The sequence below is a fragment of the Mauremys reevesii genome, linkage group 3, assembly GCF_016161935.1.
Source record: "Mauremys reevesii isolate NIE-2019 linkage group 3, ASM1616193v1, whole genome shotgun sequence".
NCBI lineage: Eukaryota > Metazoa > Chordata > Testudines > Geoemydidae > Mauremys > Mauremys reevesii.
In genome coordinates, this window is record NC_052625.1 from 154,894,797 (window position 1) to 154,913,187 (window position 18,391).

Genomic DNA, 18,391 nt, shown 5'->3' on the forward strand with positions numbered 1-18,391 from the left:
GAGGGAAGCAGCAAGAAACACTAGAAACAGACATGAAAAGGGGAGCATAAAACTAAGCAGACTGGAGACCTGGCTGAAAGAGGATGTGTATATCTTCATAGACAAACAGGATTGCATCATAGAAATACCTGGCTCCAACATCAATTTCTCCTCTTAACAGAAACAACCTTGTAGGACCACAAATTTTGGCTAACCACTTGGGTCAAAAATGGGTAGCAATATTGTCTGTTCAATTCCTGTTTGTACCATACAGCCTTTTGACTCCCTGGGTAGTCATGCTCTGTTTCTGGCATGTCAAGAAAATCATAAGTGAGGAAAGGAACTAGGGAATTCTTCATAGACCTTCACTGGAACTGAAATAAAGAATAATGTTCAATACCTTTTCACCTTTTGCCCCAACTGGACCGGGATGTCCAGGTCTTCCTACTGCTCCCTGAAACACATAGGATTGGTTCATATTAGTGAACAACAAGGTATTCTGCATTGCAATTAAGTTATTAAAACTCATACTTTTTGAAGGTCATTTCAACTTAATTAAGTCTCTCCTCTAGGCTTATATTTCTTCTGGCTGATACAACAGCTGCATACAACTGATAAGCCCTACGAAGGGTAAAAGTTGTGTTTGTGGTTGCATTTTCACCTTGGCAGACTAAATGTAGCGACCTTAATTGGCACCTTTTGATACTGCTAAGCATTTCGCCTTGCTGCTTAAATGGCAATTTACATAATTACCCATTATGCTTTGCTAAATGTGTTATAGTTTTTGAAAGAAAGCTTAACTTAAGTACTGCAAGCAGTCAGGAAATTAAAAATAAGCGCAATAAACAATGTGATCTGCATCTTTTAAATAGGAAGTAAAATGTAATAGTATTTCCTAAGGGTATGGAAAAGATATAACATTTTCTATCATTGCTTTACAAATGTGGCTCGCTGGCTTTCTATATTAATAGCCAATTTAGAGTCACACTTTATAATTACTAACTTTCAGGATTCAGTGTTTTCAGAGTGTTCAAATTGAATTATTATTAGAATTTATCACTAACATACCAATAATTTGGGTTCAGATGCATAATTATCTGAAAGTTATTACATCATTCAAATCAATGCTGTGTATAGATTTCCTGATAATAATCACCAAGAAACATATTATAAATTATATACACAATAATGGTTCTGACAATGGCAACATTTTCAGGAATTTAAACTCACAACATAAACTTGTTTCTACAAAACTACCTGGGCCAACTTCTGTTACTCTTACAATGACATTCATTCAACAACCCAGAAGTCAACTGAAGGCAGACTCTGGCTCTTTATTAGCCCCACAGAGAAAAGAACAGGCTAGAAATATGAAAAACCAATATGAAGCTATTATTTAAGTGAAAGTTAAATCTCTGGAGTCACAAACTCATATTAAATTATCTCATCTTTCCGTAAGCTAAAGCATTACTCCCAAAATAACATCTTTAATTTTCAATTAGTATTGGATTATTGGATTTATTAGCATCTTTAACATTTGGCTCAACCTAGTCTCCTTTTCATTACATCTTGATATTGAGTACAACAGGTTCATTAGACAGTTATTGTAACCTCCAAAGGAACAGATTAGATCATAGATTATATCAAACACTTACAGAAGGTCCACTAGGTCCTGTTAGACCAGGGAGTCCTGGAATACCTTGAAGACCCTGAGGAATTAAAAATATTTATGAATATTTTTCTCCATAACACAGGTTTAATCTTGAAATCCATTATATTCATCATACCCATCACTGTTACAGTTTATATACAAATTATTTTTTAGCTAAACAAACATATACTGTTCTGAAGTAGCACATAATAGATAACCTCTTGTTTGAGTGATAAATTACACTCTTCCCCATCACTACTGTTGGTAACTTCTGTCCTTTATATCTTTTCCTCTTTAGCTCTGTAGATAAGAGCATGATGTCTGAGCAAAGTACAGAAACAATTTTTCCTTTTCCTATCACTATAAACTTTCTTCCTATTCAGAAAGGCGTCTGTTCACACCTCTCAATATTACCTGATATTATCTAAGCAGGATATTGCATTGTGCCAAATATCCCAATTATTTTGGTTTTATGTAAATAAAAAAGTATGGATTTTTTTGTCATAGGACTTAAAGAACTACTGCACACTTTTCTTCCAGCTACTGCTCGTAATTCTATTTTATGGCCTGAAAATTCACTAGCATTCGGCATGCGTGTAAAATATATTTAATAGTTTTAATAAGGCTTCATCTCAAAGGTGAATAGCTAAATCTCTTTGTTTGAATTTATAATCCATGCCTCATATCAATACTAAAAAGACCTGGAATGATTGTATCAGTTAATATTCAGAGTACTAGTGCAACATCTGGTGATGAGCATGCGATGGAAAAGAAAGACACTTAACCACTCTGCAGATGTAGTATATCTGAACGAAGATAAGTAGCCCATTATCCATATCATTTCTACATTGAGATCCTAAAGGTTCTCAACATAGGATTGGAGGTCTCAGTTTCCAAAAGAACAACAACAAAAAGACTTCTCTGTAACTCCCCAAAGTGTTTTTTTCTTTTATAACAATGTACTTGGAGTGAGGGAAAATGGTGGTTTTTGCACTCACTGTCAGTGGTGCTGCTGCTCTTTGTAGGGCATTCCAGAACTGACTGTGGCTTTCAGTTATCATAAGTTGCTTTCTCAGTGGGCACACAAAACCTCTGTGATGGGATCCCTGGGGTGCAGCCTGGGACCACTGTGCTCCCTTAACTCTCCAGCCTGGGCAGTCTCTCACAATGCCTTGCTAGTGACCAGCAGCAAACTCCTCCGGGTGCTGTTATCACTCAGCTCAACCGCATGTGTAACCCCCAAGCCAGCTAGATTGCATGAATGCTCCCAGAGCCACTCATGAATCACACAGGGAAAGGCACCAGCCAAATCCCTCCAGCTCCTAGCCTTGTACCTCAAGAATATACTGTCTCCCACTGCTCAAGATGGGCAGCGCAAATTTATTAATTGGCTCACCACTTCATTGGTGGAAAATAGATATACACCAGCCTTTGCAAACCTGACCAGTTTTGCCACACACTTCATACAAACTCACTGGTAAAGATAAACAGTTAAACAAATTTATTGACTACAAAGGATAGATTTTAAGTGATTGTAAGTGATAGGCAAAAAGTCAGAGTTAGTTACCAAAAGAAAATAAAACAAGCAAACAGTCTAAATTCTCAACCCTATTAGACTGGGCAAATTCTAAATTAAGCAGTTTTTCTCAACCCACTGGATACTGCATCCTTAATATACAGGTTTGCCCCTTAAACCTGGACCAGCCTCCTCTGTTGGAGTCTTCAGTCTTCTTCTGAGTGTCTTGGTTTCTTGGAGCATAGGTGGGGGCAGGAGAAAGGCGAAGCATGGGCCTGCTGTGTTCTGTTTTATACCCTAAGTCCCATTTGCTTGGGGAACACACAAGCCCAGGCATGTCTGGTGGGCATTACTGAGTCTCTAGGGAATGTTGAGCAATTCCCCTGGTATGACCTCAAGCAGGTGAGTCACTGCATTGTAGCTCCCTTGCTGGACAATGGCTGTTGATGGGCTGTTTGACGCTCCACCTGGGTGTTGGTTACTTTCCTTCCTGTTGCCTCTGGGAAGCTAATATCTGGCTGATTCCCCAACTTACAGCATGTTTTAGTGACAACCATACAATAAAATTCTCATAACTTCATATGCGTTAATGATATACATATATGGATAGAGAAATGACTTTCAGCAGATCATAATCTTTCCCCTGATACTTCACAGAAAATCTGAAAACAAAAGAGCCCAGAGGAAGGAAAATTCAGGGGGAAGTAGAAGAGTTAAAGAAGAAAAGGGAGAAATCAGGAAAGGATGAAGAGGCCTTTGCAAAACCTAAATCGTCTTAACAGTGCAATTCTCAAAGTATAGTGAAACTCGGAGACCAGATACTTCGGGGGAATATGAAAGAAGTGGAGGAAAGATCAGGGAAAAGAGAATTCTGAGTTATGGAAGAAGCATAATATGTGAGTAATAGAGGGTCTGATACTGCTCCCACTAAAGCAAATGAGAGTTTATCATTGAATTAAATCGGGGAGGCACTGGATCGTTCAGCTGCATAAATGGAGTTTTGGTTTATAGTTCCATGAATTATAAAACAATATGCAATTCCAAATGCATAATCATTAAGGGCCTGTTCAAACGCTCATTTATGTCTATGAGAGTATTTCCACTGGCTTCAATGAACTTTAGAAGACCCTAAAACTATTGTTCTATTTTGTGGCTCTGGTAATCAAACCAAATCATAAAAACCATGAGAACTTCAGATCCATTACTGGAGTAACAACTCCATTATGTAGTGTCCTGGATGTGACATTCATTCACCCAGTTACAATGAAGTAACCTAAAGCATCTGCTAAAACACTGGAGCTACCCAACATTGTTGGCGTGCCTAAGCACTTACCAAATAGTGAAGGAGCATTAGAATAGCTTCGTTATTGACTGAGTGAGCATTGCACCCTATTGAATCAATAAAAATTTACTTAGAATGAATTTACTCTGGAGTCTCTTTAAAACCCTATGTGCAAATTATAACCTGGTCTTTTTGTTATTACCTTTTCAATTGCCTCTAAGATCTGTCTCAATTTTTGGCAGTTAGATACTGTCAGAATTGTTTAAAATTGGTTCTCTGTGTGTCAAGTTGCTGCTGCATGCATTGCACCAGAGATGTTGCGCATAGAGAAAGGCCACACTACTGTTTTACCACAGTCCCATTTATTTTTAAAATAAAATGTTCTAGAGCCTTATTTATTATTGTAATTATTTTAAAGTATGTCTTCTAGATCTCAGGACATCTTGAATATTTAAGAAACACCAACCTTGCAGATTCTCTGAATAGTATCAATACAAAAGGAAGAAAAAATATGATAATTTCTGAAACTATATTTATATTTTGGCAATCTGCTGAGATCTAGGGCAAGTAGGGGCAAAAGCGGAACACTTTTGTTCTGATTCTTTACACCACCCTGAAGATAAGATGTTCCACAGGAATTTTCTTTTTTCCCTTAACATTTATATCAGTTGCTTAGTCTGACAATAATTCATCATTGTTATTAGCATATTTCTGGATTTATTTTGAATTGTGCAGGAAAGAAAGCATATCGACTAAATCAAAGGTAAAAAATCATCATCATTCCATCACAGTTCTGGTGAAAATCTGACACACACTTTAACTCATCACGCTCTTGAAGTGATAGATAGTGTTGAGTACAAATTTCAGTTTGAAAAACACTTTCAATCCATATTTTTATTGAAAATTCACCTTCACTCCATAAATAACATTAGCTATGTACCATGAAACCCCCAGAAAGAATATGAAATTCATCAATACATTCAAAATTCCAAATATTAGCGATCATAATTTTTCAGATACTTTCTCTCCTATCAAAGCAATAACATTTACAAGAGAGTAGTATATTTAACATGTTTCAGTTTAGGTGCTTTGGTATTTAATAGAGCTCAGCAAATAATCTGTAATGGATGATTTATTTTACCTATTTCATCTGGCAAATTATCTCCAAGGAGCACATGATTCACTCACATTTATTAGCTGATTAATTTTCGTGAATTCTTTTGACATAAGATTGATCTTGAGCTTTCATTGCAAATATCTGGCATTTAAAATTGGAGCTGTGGAATTTCATTTTCATTAGGCAATAGGTCACATGGTATTTCTCTGTACCCTTACTGGCTTACAATACCCTAGGAATCCAGTATCTCGTGAAAATACTCACATTTTCAAATTCAAAATTCAATCTCTCTGAATATTTTCCTACATTCACTTAATATTTGCTGTTGACATGAATAATCCTGCCACTAAATTTGTTCATTAGAATACTGTTGGAAAATGAACACTAAAGGGGCAGTATTATAGTCAAAGCAAATTTGTTATAAAATGTGAACAAACATTCTGAGAATACTCAGCATATACCCATTTATTGCTCCATCCTGTATTATCTTCTCAATGTTAGCATTTAAATATACAATCATTTGTAATTAAATTAAGAGATGTGAAAAATAAAACTGCCTTACTTAACTGAGTAACAGTACTTAATTATCTGGAAAATTCAGAATCAAAAACTGTTAATATCAGCCTTCCTAACGCTCAGGGGCGGCTCTACCGTTTTGGCCGCCCCAAGCAGTCATGCGCGGGAGGCGCCCCGGAGCTGCGGGAGCAGCGGACCTCCCGTGGGCATGACTGCAGAGGGTCCGCTGGTCCCGCATGGCTCGGCTGGACCCCCCGCGGCTCTGCTTGAGCTGCCGCAGTCATGCCTGCGGGAGTTCCAGCCGAGCCGCGGGACGAGCGCCCCCTCCGCAGTAATGCCTGCGGCAGGTCCGGTCGTCCCGGGGCTCCGGTGGACCTCCCGCAGGCATGACTGCGGCAGGTCCGCCGGCGCAGCCTGCTGCCCCCTAGATTTGGCCGCCCTAAGCACCAGCTTGTTTTGCTGGTGCCTAGAGCCGCCCCTGCTAACGCTTATATATCTTCTTCACATATTCTAGAGAATTAGATAATATGTGGATTTAATTCTCAATTTGGACCTTTATTCATGTACACATAAGAATAACTGTAATATAATGATTACTGAAATTAAAATAATTTTACCTCATCACCTTTCTCTCCAGAGAGTCCAGGAACTCCACGTTCACCTTTGCTTCCCTATAAAGACATAACTTTTGAACTATCATGAAAATCTATGTACTGTAGTGTGTTTCATTTTAAATATGCTAGTATGGAACTTATGGGTTAGCAATAAGGGACCATAAAAAAACAAAGAGCCAAATTCCACCCCGGCACAGGTCCCACTAAAGTCAATAAACATTACACCTACTTCTTATGTGCTTGAATTTGGCCCAAAAGACTGAGGCTGAGTGCAAAGTTAGCTTGATAAACTACAACTAGATCACAGAGGGCATGGATCAGTGTTCATGTTGTGCTCCCCATCAGTAATTGGCCCGGGCTGAGGAAGCTAATGATTCAACCAGTGGACCAAATTCAGTGATGAACCCTGGTTACGTGCCATCTGAGGCACATTGCGTATACACTACGCAGAAGGCTAGGTTAGAACTCTTTTCAAAGCAGAATATATACTTTTAAATTATTATTATTGGATTTTGCTCTAAGGGATTTAGGTGTCAAAACCTGCAATCTTTAGTAATTCTTCAGTAAGGCATAATTCCTAATGACTTCAATACAAGTTTAGAATATGTCCCTCTGAAATCAATGAGACTATTCACATGAGTAACAATATGTAAGTACTCAGGGTGGTCCAGTGATTGTGGTGCTACCCTGGGAATTGAGAGATTCCCTGTTTCATGACAGACTTCCTGCATAGCCTTGGGTAACTCACTCAGTCCTCTGTGCCTCAGTTCCCCCATCAGTAAAATGGGAATGAATCACAGCACTTTGTAGCATAGGGGTGTTGTGAGAACCAAAGATTATGACGATTGGAGATACTACAGTAGTGGGGGCCTTATAAGTATATCAGATAGACAAATAGGATTTGGCCTTGCATTTTTAATGGGTAAAAAAAAATACTCACTTAATAAACTTACCTTTGGCCCCTCCCTGCCAGGGACTCCTGGAGGACCTCTTGGCCCAGTATCACCCTGGAGAACAGAGGAAAATAAAATTATGGGAAGTACTTTAGCAAAAGAAACAGTGGATCATATGAATATATAGTCACACCCATAATCTTGCCTTTCTGCCTTTGTGACCATCCCTGTTAGGAAAGCCTGCTACTCCCTTTTCTCCTTTAATGCCTATTAATCCAGGAACACCAGCCTGGAAGTTGCTACCAGCATTTTGTTGGAAATATATAGAATTGTGGCATCTAAGCTTTCTACAGAGACATTCATAAATCAAGAACACAGGAGATGCTGGAGGTTTCATTATTTTAAATCTTCCAGTGGTGTAATTTTAGTGATAATATATTAAATGTGAATGAAACAGAAACTGGTGCATGATCTCCCTGGTTTCTTAGCTCTAGATTTTGAGGTGAGACAGAAGTTGCACTTTTGGAAAATATGAGATTCCCCTAAGCAATGCACTGGGAGAGTCCATCACTCACCAGGATTGCCTCCTGGCCCAACAGGTAATGTACACACAAACACTTATTTTTTGGAAAATATATATTTTTTAAATTATGACACCTAAAACTACTACAAAGTACTAACTACTACTAAGAACAATTATAATAAACTAACTACTAAAAGAACTAAGGGGACACAATTGAGGTAAAACAACGTGGACAATTGTTAAGGCCACGTCAGCCTGAAGCGGTTGAGAAGGAACTGAGAGCAGTTCACCCGTGCGTGGCTATATAACACCAGCACTCAGCACATGACTGAGTAATGTGCATCTGTGGGCTGAACAGACACTTCTATGAGAAATCTACGATCAAAGCTGCAGGGGATGCAAGAACACCTAGAGTGAAGGAACTAAGGTGCCCATAGGGACCTTACTCAAAGAACAACAAGATTTGGTTTTGGACAAAAGAGAGGATTAAGCAGTTTAATGAAAAGCAAGAGGTGGACCCAGGCCTCAAAGGAAGGATCTGGATCAGGATCCAAATTTTTCCGATGGCAGACATGACAGGTCTTTTACTGTCTCTGAAATGTCTTACACCCTTAACTTTGGTGATTTACAGTATATAGTAAAACATAACCTTGGTTTTAGGAAAAGCTGACTTATGAAAACATGCCAATGTCTATTTTGTTTTGAACAACCCATTCATATTAGTGGAAAGACTTCCTCCTGTACCAATATACTACCTTCAATGAAGCACCCATGTCTCCCAAAAGTGGAAGTGCAATCTGAAATAAAATACATGCATACACTTAAGAAATATTTAATATACTGTATATATCCCACATCTTTAAATATTTGGTCCATGGTTTCCATATGTATTAATGGTATCAAAAAGTTTACATAATTATGCAAATGAGTCATGATTAAGGCTGTTTTATCATGATATTTTTAAGGAAAAATAAAGAGTATTCATGCTAAAAAGTGCAAGAGTCAAATATATTTTTAAAATGTTGTCAGTGCTTTCTACCCAAGGTAATTCTTTGTTCCCTATTGTAGTGAACTAGCTAGAACTGTGTTTGTGCTATGAAAACAGTCAACACACTGAAACATAGTAGCTCCGCTATCAGAGTGTACTCTTCTGAAACCCAACTTAGCCCTCCAAAATGTTTAACAGTCTTTTTTTTATTTCTGCAGGAAAAGGGAGAAATATCGTCACCCTTGGAAAATTAAAGCCCTTGCAGATAGTTCTTTGATCTGGTCTTCTGTGTAGCAGTACTGTTTTCCTCCTGTCTTCCCTTAGTTTTCCAAGTGCTAGGTTTAATTTTGTGTATCTCAAAGTGTCCATGAAACTGACTGAGCTGTTGCTGTTACCTCCACCCACCCAGCTCCAAAAAAATGAATCCTCATATGTCAAAATGTAGGGATATTTTTGTAAATCATTAAAAAAATCACAAGCTAAATTACTCCTGTGATTGTTGGGGGAAAAAAAACAGCCTTGGTCATGATATACAGTTAGATACACTGACAAACCTGGTGTGTACTTGTCTTCAATTTAACTAATTTCAAATGTTAACATTATTAAAGCTTTAAGGGTCCTGTCCCCACCAGAAAAGCAAAAGTGTCAAACCTTGGTCTTCAGTACATCAGGAAAATTGCCGTTTGCTGACAACGGATGTTGTCTGTGCAGTGGAACCACCGCTAAACATGATTTAACAGCTAATGTAGAGAAGGACATACCACATTCAGCATGGTTTCACAAACCTTGAAAAATCTGCCAGGAAAGTTCTTAGAGAAGGACTACTCTACAGGGCAGGGTTTAAACTCTCACCGAGAGGGATGTTCATTAGAGAAGAGGCTAAATTCACACTTTTGTAAGCAGCAGCGATTTGGCTGAAAGACACCATAAGGTTTCCCAGCACTGGAGCTTGATGTTTGGGATAGCCATGTCTTTTTATTTTCTTTTTATATATGTCATGTCTCAAATAAAAACTAAGATGGTATTTAGGATTTAAACAGTTTCCTACACTTAGGGAGTTATCACTGGATCTCACCTTAGAAACTAAGCCTTCTTAAAAATCTGGTTATATGGTAGCAGGCTTTGGTCCAAACCACTTAGGAAAGGCCAAATCACATTATAATTCTAGGACCACAAGTGAGGTTAACAAGTGACTAAAGGGTTTCACTTTGCGGAGGAACAAGTCCCAAGAGCTGCTCTAGGAATTCTGAGAGGTTTATTTATCTTTTTTGAAGCTTCTGTCAGCATTTGTTTTAAAATCAAAATTAAGCTTGTAAAGTTTCAACTTTGGGGAACATGTTAAAGGATCTAAACTCGTTGAGGTGTCTGTTCATTTTAGCCATTTAATTCTCTTGTTACTACTTGAGAAAATTAGTTCACATTATGGGCTAATTACTTGCAAAATTTCATTAATAATATAATAGCTTTTTAAATGTGTCAGAGCAATGCAATTTTTCCCATAGTCTTCTAATTTAAGAAGAACCAAACTATAGTCTTTGAAAATTTATACAGAACTGCTCCTGGGGCTGAGACATGGTAAGCCAAGTTGCAGCCTGGAAACAACTATTAAAGCTAAAGCATAACCTCCCGAAAACAGACATTTATCATGAAAGTGTTCACATAACCATAATATTAATGATATTGTAATGAGCTAAATAAAAAAAATCACTAGGCAGTCAATTGAATACAACAGGGATCGGCAACCTTTGGCATGCGGACCGCCAGGGGCCTGGGGGGCCAAGCCCAGGGCCGGTGCAACCCATTAGGCGACGTAGGCGGTCGCCTAGAGTGCTAACATTTGGGGGGCGGCGACCTCGGCGGCCAGATCTTTGGCCGCCCAGGTCGTCGTCGGTCTTTAGGGGGCAGGACCTTCCGCCACCTCTGTCGGGGGCAGGATCTTCCGCCACCTAGGCCGACAAAAAAGCTGGCAGCGCTCTTGGCCAGGCCGGTTTGTTTACCTGCCGCGTCCACAGGTTTGGCCGATCACAGTTCCCACTGGCCACGGTTCGCCGCTCCAGGCCAATGGGGGCTGCGGGGGCTGGCCCTGGTGGGCTGCGGGCCAAAGCTTGCTGATCCCTGGAATACAATTTGCTAGGCCTACTAGGCATCTGATGTCTTTCTGTTTTAAAATACTTGCATCCACACAATGTAAGTCAAGCATAGTCTGTATACATACTGGGTCACCTGGAGGACCAGGAAGTCCTGGCTTCCCATCTGGTCCCGGAGCACCCTAGAAACAGAAACAAGGCCATTGCATTTTAAATTTCGGTCATTGATAAGGGGCACATATATCAATATAGTGTTATATAAAGAACTGTTACTTACATCAGCACCTGGGGTACCTGGAATTCCAGGTAATCCAGGGGGTCCTCTAGGGCCCTAATATACAGAACAGTTACTCAAGATATTATTCAAGAAACTGGAAAACATGTTAAGTTAAATTCATTTTTCCAAATTATACAATAAGTATTTTACCTGTGCACCTGGTTCCCCAAATGGACCTTTAGGACCCTGTAAAAATAGCCAAATGTAGGCTCAGATAACAGCAGCAATGCTTTTAAAAAAGGGGTGATCTTGAACCAAAAATACTGAATGTGGGCTTTTGGTTCAGCGCATCTTAGAGAATGGGATCTGCTGAAATGGCAGGTTACAAATCTGGACCCAATTTTGCTAAAGTTCAAGGTTGATCAGATCCAGTATTTTGGTTAAGAACCATTTCACATGGAAAGTAAGGCCACCGACTAATGACACAGTTATGTTATTATGAAATGGATTGTTCAGTTAGCTTGCGATTTACAGGGAAAACTGAAATTTATGCAGTGCAATAGGCAAAAGCATCACATATTGTAGGATGCCTAAGAATCAATGTAAAAATGTAAACATTTAAATAACATTAATTTGTCTTTTACATGATTAGACTTGCTTAAAACTTATATTTGAATCTATAGCCATCTGTCTCAAGCATTATGATTTCTATAACTTAGTCATTTTACTAAAGTGTAAAGTTCAGTTTAATATGTTGTATTGGACTGACAAGATATTGCCATTTTCATCACAGTAGGATTCAGGAGCATTACCTGTGTCATCTACCTCCTATATTATTGAACACTATCAAGACAACTAGACAAAGAAAGATTATCACTTGGATTATGGAACAACTGCTGGCATTCTCTGAAACTCAGTCCTTTTAAGGCCAAATATTTTCCCAATTTCCCAAGTTGCAGACGGTTCCAGGGCTTTTGGAGGGGCAAATTCTGGGGAGCACACTGGGGTCCTGATCACCATAGAGCTGTGCTCTATTGGGGCTTACACAATAATGAGGATGTTTGAGTGGACATGTGACTATGTAAATGCAGAAGGAAAAATCCCTCACCTGGTGAATATGGGTAGCAACCCCATGTAATCCACTGCAGCCCTGAGTTTCCCTTGAGGGAGAAATCTATCTTCCAGTCCACACTATTACAGATTGCCTCTGAACAACACCTCTTTACACAGGCTTGGCAAAGGACTTGTACTTGGTATTGCAACCATGGAAAACTCTAGGGCCCTTAACGTTTTAAATTAGCAGTGAAATCTGAGAGAAAATAGTATAGGTTGTTGTAATGAAGTTTATAATTTGTGGAGCTAGCTACATTCTAAAGAAAAAACACTGATATTTTTCAATGTCTTACTTTTCAAAAATATGTTCTATTTACTTTGTGGGAATATCTGAAGAAGTTCCTGTAACCACTGATACTTCCAGAAATGGACTGGATGCTGAAGTAATAAGTGCAATAAAGTTGCAGTGTTAAGAGGCAAGAATGAAATAGCATTTTGAACAGTGTGCTGCTGATAGCAAGAATGATGTAAAAGACCTTACTACTGGAGCTATTTATTCTGATTACTCCAGATATAGTGTCCTTTGCTCATTTCATGTTTAAAATATACAGGTGGAAATTGGCCACATCTGGACGTTGTTGCTTGATGGGTGTGAAGCTTGTGCTGAGTTGTGCAGCTCTGGCTAGAGACTCTGCACCCACAATTCACCCACAGTACTCCAATTCTAGTAATTCAGGCATCCTAACACTGAAGCCCTGGAGCTGCTGCCCAGCTGCCCAGCCTCACCTTTTCCTTCCCGAGGCAGAGTACCTGCCTCTGCCCCACCCACTGTACAGGGCATGGGGGATGACACAGAGAAGGGGACTGTTGTTATTGAGTGACTGACTGACAGCGAGGGATGCTTTACGGGGCTTAGTGTCTCTTCTCATGTGCCAATGCTGGAACCAGAAGGGGCAGACAGATTCAAAAGAGCTGTCAGCCAGAAAAATAACCTTCAGCTTTAAGATGTCCCAGAGCAATGTGCAATTAATGTGGGAGGGCACGGAGCACAGGCTCTTGCAACTCTCCCATCCTCCACTTATAAGTGAAGTTCTAGGGGGACTAACAGCAAGACCTAGACAGTAATATCATTTTCCGCTCTGTGAAAGGAGAAGAGGTGTTGGGTCAGGAATCACAGTGCAGCAGGGAACTCATATCAGGAATATCTAATCTGAAACATGTTATATGAACCTGATCATTACATAGATTTCTCAGTAATAACTAAAATAAAACTCTCATATACTGTTTGCTATACTTACAGGGGGTCCTTGAATTCCTATTCCGAGTGGCCCCATCTCTCCAGGGGACCCTTGTACGCCAGGCATTCCTCTTTCACCCTGATAAGGTTACAAAACTTTCTGTTTCATCTTTAATAGCAGAAATTAGTGTATCTCTTAGAAATAGGAACTGTGATAATTTTTGTATACCTTAGGCCCTCGTGGACCTGGGGTTCCAGGAGTGCCAGCCAGACCCTAAAAAACAATATTTCTACCTTAAAATTACAGAGTCTCATTGAATTTTATTGTCAGAGGTAGTCAGCATTTGTAAATAAAAATGATCTGTCTACATCTTGATTATTAGTGCCACAGTCTATAAAATCATTGAAAAGACACTTGCATTAACAAGAGATTTTAGACTGTATTGTTTATGCACTTGCTTTACAGGTATAACATACACTTTGTTTTCAAAATTATACTAGTATTGCTATACAAATCATTTTCAGTAGTGCTAGAAGTGCTACATGGAAACAAGCAATGAAAGCCCTTGTAGTAAGTACTTACTGGTTTCCCAGGCAGACTTGGCCCAGGGGGTCCTGTCTCACCTTTTGGACCTGGATGTCCAGGAGGCCCTGTAATTCCACCAGAATCACCCTGTGGAATAGATATAAACCACTAATTGAAATGTTAGTGTTTTCTTTCAGAAAATTAACATTAAGGTAGGTCTTGGTTATCATGACTTTTTTACATGGTAGATTTCTGTTACCTGTTATCTCTAGGTATTGGTAAACATTTTAAACAGCCCTATTTCAGAATGTACCATTGTACTTACATCAGCTTATTTGATAATCAAACACATGACTCCAGTTTTATAAAAAACAAAAGCAACTTTTTAACATTATTTGCAATGCCAGTCAGGCTCTACACACTAAAGCAGGTGTTTGCTATACTGCTAGCAGAGATTTTTCACTGTAAATCAGATAGGCCAACACCTATTCTACAGGGTAGTGAGTTTTATGACAGGGTGTTTGGAAGTACTGACATGTATTGCAATCTGTTACATATGTTTAGATAACACATCTACAGCTTTTAACTTCTTAACAAAATATATATTTGCCCTAAAAAAAATGTTACACAGATAAGTATGCAAGGTAAAAAAACAAAATAAAACATAGGAACATGGGATTTGCTATAGCAGAAAAGACCAAGAGTCCATCTAATCTAGTTAATAACTCCGCTATTTTCCCAGTTACTCAGGCTTTCAATGCTGGTATCACATCTATACTTCTTTCTCCTTCATCCTCTAATACCCAGACTGCCTCTTAATCCTGCCAGTTATTCCTCTGTAACATCTCCACAGTCCATCCCCTCCTCTCTATCCCTATTGCAAAAATCTGGGTTCGTGCCTTAGTCAATCTCTCATCTCAATTACTGACATTTCCTCTTCTCACCTTAAAGGCTCTGCTCAGTTGTACTCCTGCCTACATCTCCCTTATCTTTCTCACTTTAACTCTACACTCTACGAACACAGCACATCCCTGGCTAGCCCAACTCCTTCTTCCACAAGTGACTTTGTGCCTTTTCTCATGCTACCCTTTCCACCTCAAATATCCTCCCAGATCATGTGTGTTGTGCAACCTTATGTTTCTTCCTGTTCCACAAGACTAGCTTCTTAGGTCTATGCCCCAATGCTGACCTCTATTCATGCCTTCTCAACAGCTTGCACCCTCAAACTATTAATGTACTTCATTGGCTTTCTTTAAAACACAAACCCCAAGATGTATAAATGCAATAACTTATCTCAGAATTCACATCCTTCCCATATAATTCTCCCTTTCTCCCTGTACATGAAGGTACACAAACACACACACACACAATTAACCCTTCCTGTTCTGTAGTACTGGTATGTCCAACTGCAGGCCTAATCCCACCCCCCTTTAAATCAATGGGATTCTTTCAATTATTAAATTGAAATTGGATTGACACATTAAAAGGTAAACTCTTCAGGCAAGAGGCATGTTTTTTATTTATTCTTAAAGTTCCTAGATAGATGAATGTGGAAGGATGGAAGACTCCTTCAAGATTATAATATTTGACTAATATTTTCTAAATCATAAATTTAATTGATCAAATTTTAGTGCATACCTTTTCTCCTTTAATTCCTGGTTTTCCTGGTATCCCAGGCTCTCCTGGTAAACCCTAGTTAATTTAAAAAAACCAACATTTTACATTGATTACAGCATCTTTCAGGTCAGTATGGTATCTGAGATTAAAGGTGAAAAAGGCACTTAATCTGGAGTAGTTACCATACATTATAGGCCCAGCTAAGATCCTCTTATTCATGCAAGTGAGAACTTCTTTAGGGGTATGCATATGTTATTTTGTTTAAATGAATAATTACTAACCAAAAATTGCCTTCTATACCCTTCTGGGCAGTACCTTCCTGAAAAATTTCAATTTAGAGATTTCTGGAAAAAAAATTCAAAATAAACCAAAGTCCTGAAAACTGACAGTGTTTAAAGGAAGATGGTAGCAAGTAAAATGACTAGATTTAAAGGATTAGTTTGCCTGCAGCTACTGGGATATGATGTGCATGGTGTTGGGCACCACTTGCTTGATATTTTCTTTACTCTTAAAGCCTCAAATTTTAATATTGTACATTTGATTAACTCCAAATCTCCTTTTTTTTAAATGTCAGTTTTAAATAGTCAAAAGACAACAATTAAAAATCTCAGCAAAATAATGGCATTCTGTCCCTCCTCCAGATGTCTGCTTCCACATCAAAATTTTGATTTTCATATTTGTCCTTTCCCTCCTAATAATACAAGCAACTAGAGATGCAGAGACATGAAAGAATAATAAAATAAATTTAAAATTACCTAAGCATGCATAAATAGCTTAAACTCAAGTTCACTCTCTAACCCCACAAGATTTTCATTTACTTTATAGAAAAGTGTGATCTACATTTGTTCCAAAAGGAAGTATAGAGTTGTCATCTGCCTTAATACATTACATTACATTTATTCCATGAAGTAATGTATGCTTGTCCATCATGAACCTTAGGTAAGTTCCACAGCAAATGGTAGATCTACTCAAAGGCAAGAATGTCTAGTATTCATGCCCAACTATGATATGCAAATTCAAATGAAAAGTAATTATCTTTGTCAAGAAGATCTTGAAAGGCATATCACTTGAACTTTCTTTGCACTGGGAAACATTTAATCTTGTTAGCACTTGCATGTAAAGAATGAATGGAATGTTCATGTCAGTAGGAAGCATTCAATTGGCTGTGTTCTCCTTGCTTGACTGTATTCTGCCCTAAATGCAGACAAACTGTTTGTTTCATACATTTCATACATCATTCATTTCAAAAGGATATAAAAAAATCCTGACTGTAGATGAGCGAAAGATGTTCATTAGTTTCACAAATGGAAAATCATTACAAAAGTACATAGGAGTTTAGACATGTTAACTATGAGCCAGATTTTCTGCTCTGCTTCATCCCTGTTTAGAGTGACACAAAGGGGATTCAATCTGGCCCTAGCTGCCTTGCTGGGGATTCCCCTGTGTAGATAAGTGATCTTCCCTTGCAGACTCTGGTGTACAAGCCATGTCAGAGGCAAGGAGGAAAAAAGTCCAGAGTGAGTTAATCACAGCTGGTGAATAGTTTCTCGGGGAACAAGATTAAAGCAGCACCCACCTCCCCATGCATTGGGCAGAAAATCTGGGAGTCAGAACTAGCTTCATGACAGTCCTCTCTCCCAACTCTACTGTTCCAAATCAAAGCCTAGGCAAAAATAGAGACTATGGCTATACACGTTGCACACAAGTGTGCTTGGTGCTGTACAATAGATAAAGGACAATGCAGTCCCGGCCCCAAGAAATTTGCAGTACAGCTCACAAACAATTTTTGGGACTGGAGAGTTCAGTCTTGAAATTACATGTTTTAATATGCCACTTAGTCAAAGACACTGTAGATGAATGTACCTTACAAACCAAAATTTTAAAAATAGGTACCTAAATTGGGCATGTATAAATTAAATGTTAGTAACTAAATTCAGGTGCCAAATAAATTATTGCATACACAACCAACTACTTGTGTTCACAGTCACTTGTTTTGCACACAGCTGTGTATTTTGTACTCAAAATGCCCATTTGCATACACCTGCACATATTTTGCGTGGCCAACAATAACAGAATCGAAATATAGCTTCAATGTAGTTATACAAGGGATTAATTTGGTCCTTACTTATACCACTGACCTAGAGTGCTAAGGTAATAAATAAGTCTGCATGCTTAGATTCATATTATCCACTATTACTGAAAGTTTGTTGATAATGACAAATTATAGATTTAAAAAACACAGATTGTAAAAGTGAGGCCATTTATTTATAAGGCCTTGAATTTTTCTTCCCTTCCCAACTTCCCCAATCTTATATCTTATCACACTGATCTTTCCAACTCATTGTAATGATCTCAGACAAGCTCTGTAAGGGGATTATAGTGGGATTTTTCACCTTTGGTGTATATTTCTATAGTAGGGGGTGATCTGGGCACTTGTGTGTTACAGAAATTAGTATTAAAATCCCCACTTGGTAGATGACAAAAGAAAGACACTCAGAGGTTTTGCACAACCCCAAACACTCAGAGTTGTAATTTGCATTTTCAAATCCCGTGGGCTAACTATTAAATCACCCCC

At 38.6% G+C, this 18,391-nt stretch overlaps 1 protein-coding gene across 1 annotated transcript in view; it reads right to left on the minus strand.

The window, feature by feature from the left end:
- The window catches only part of COL19A1 (collagen type XIX alpha 1 chain), a 332,172-nt gene that overhangs the window by 59,715 nt on the left and 254,066 nt on the right, over positions 1-18,391 (minus strand). Inside the window, exons 25-36 of the mRNA XM_039532738.1 lie at positions 15,838-15,891; positions 14,257-14,346; positions 13,903-13,947; positions 13,735-13,812; positions 11,594-11,629; positions 11,444-11,497; positions 11,295-11,348; positions 8,847-8,888; positions 7,629-7,682; positions 6,679-6,732; positions 1,635-1,688; positions 380-433 (exon numbers count right to left, since the gene is read on the minus strand). Coding sequence (XP_039388672.1) covers positions 380-433; positions 1,635-1,688; positions 6,679-6,732; positions 7,629-7,682; positions 8,847-8,888; positions 11,295-11,348; positions 11,444-11,497; positions 11,594-11,629; positions 13,735-13,812; positions 13,903-13,947; positions 14,257-14,346; positions 15,838-15,891 — 669 coding nt within the window. The remainder of the gene's footprint in view (positions 1-379; positions 434-1,634; positions 1,689-6,678; positions 6,733-7,628; positions 7,683-8,846; positions 8,889-11,294; positions 11,349-11,443; positions 11,498-11,593; positions 11,630-13,734; positions 13,813-13,902; positions 13,948-14,256; positions 14,347-15,837; positions 15,892-18,391) is intronic.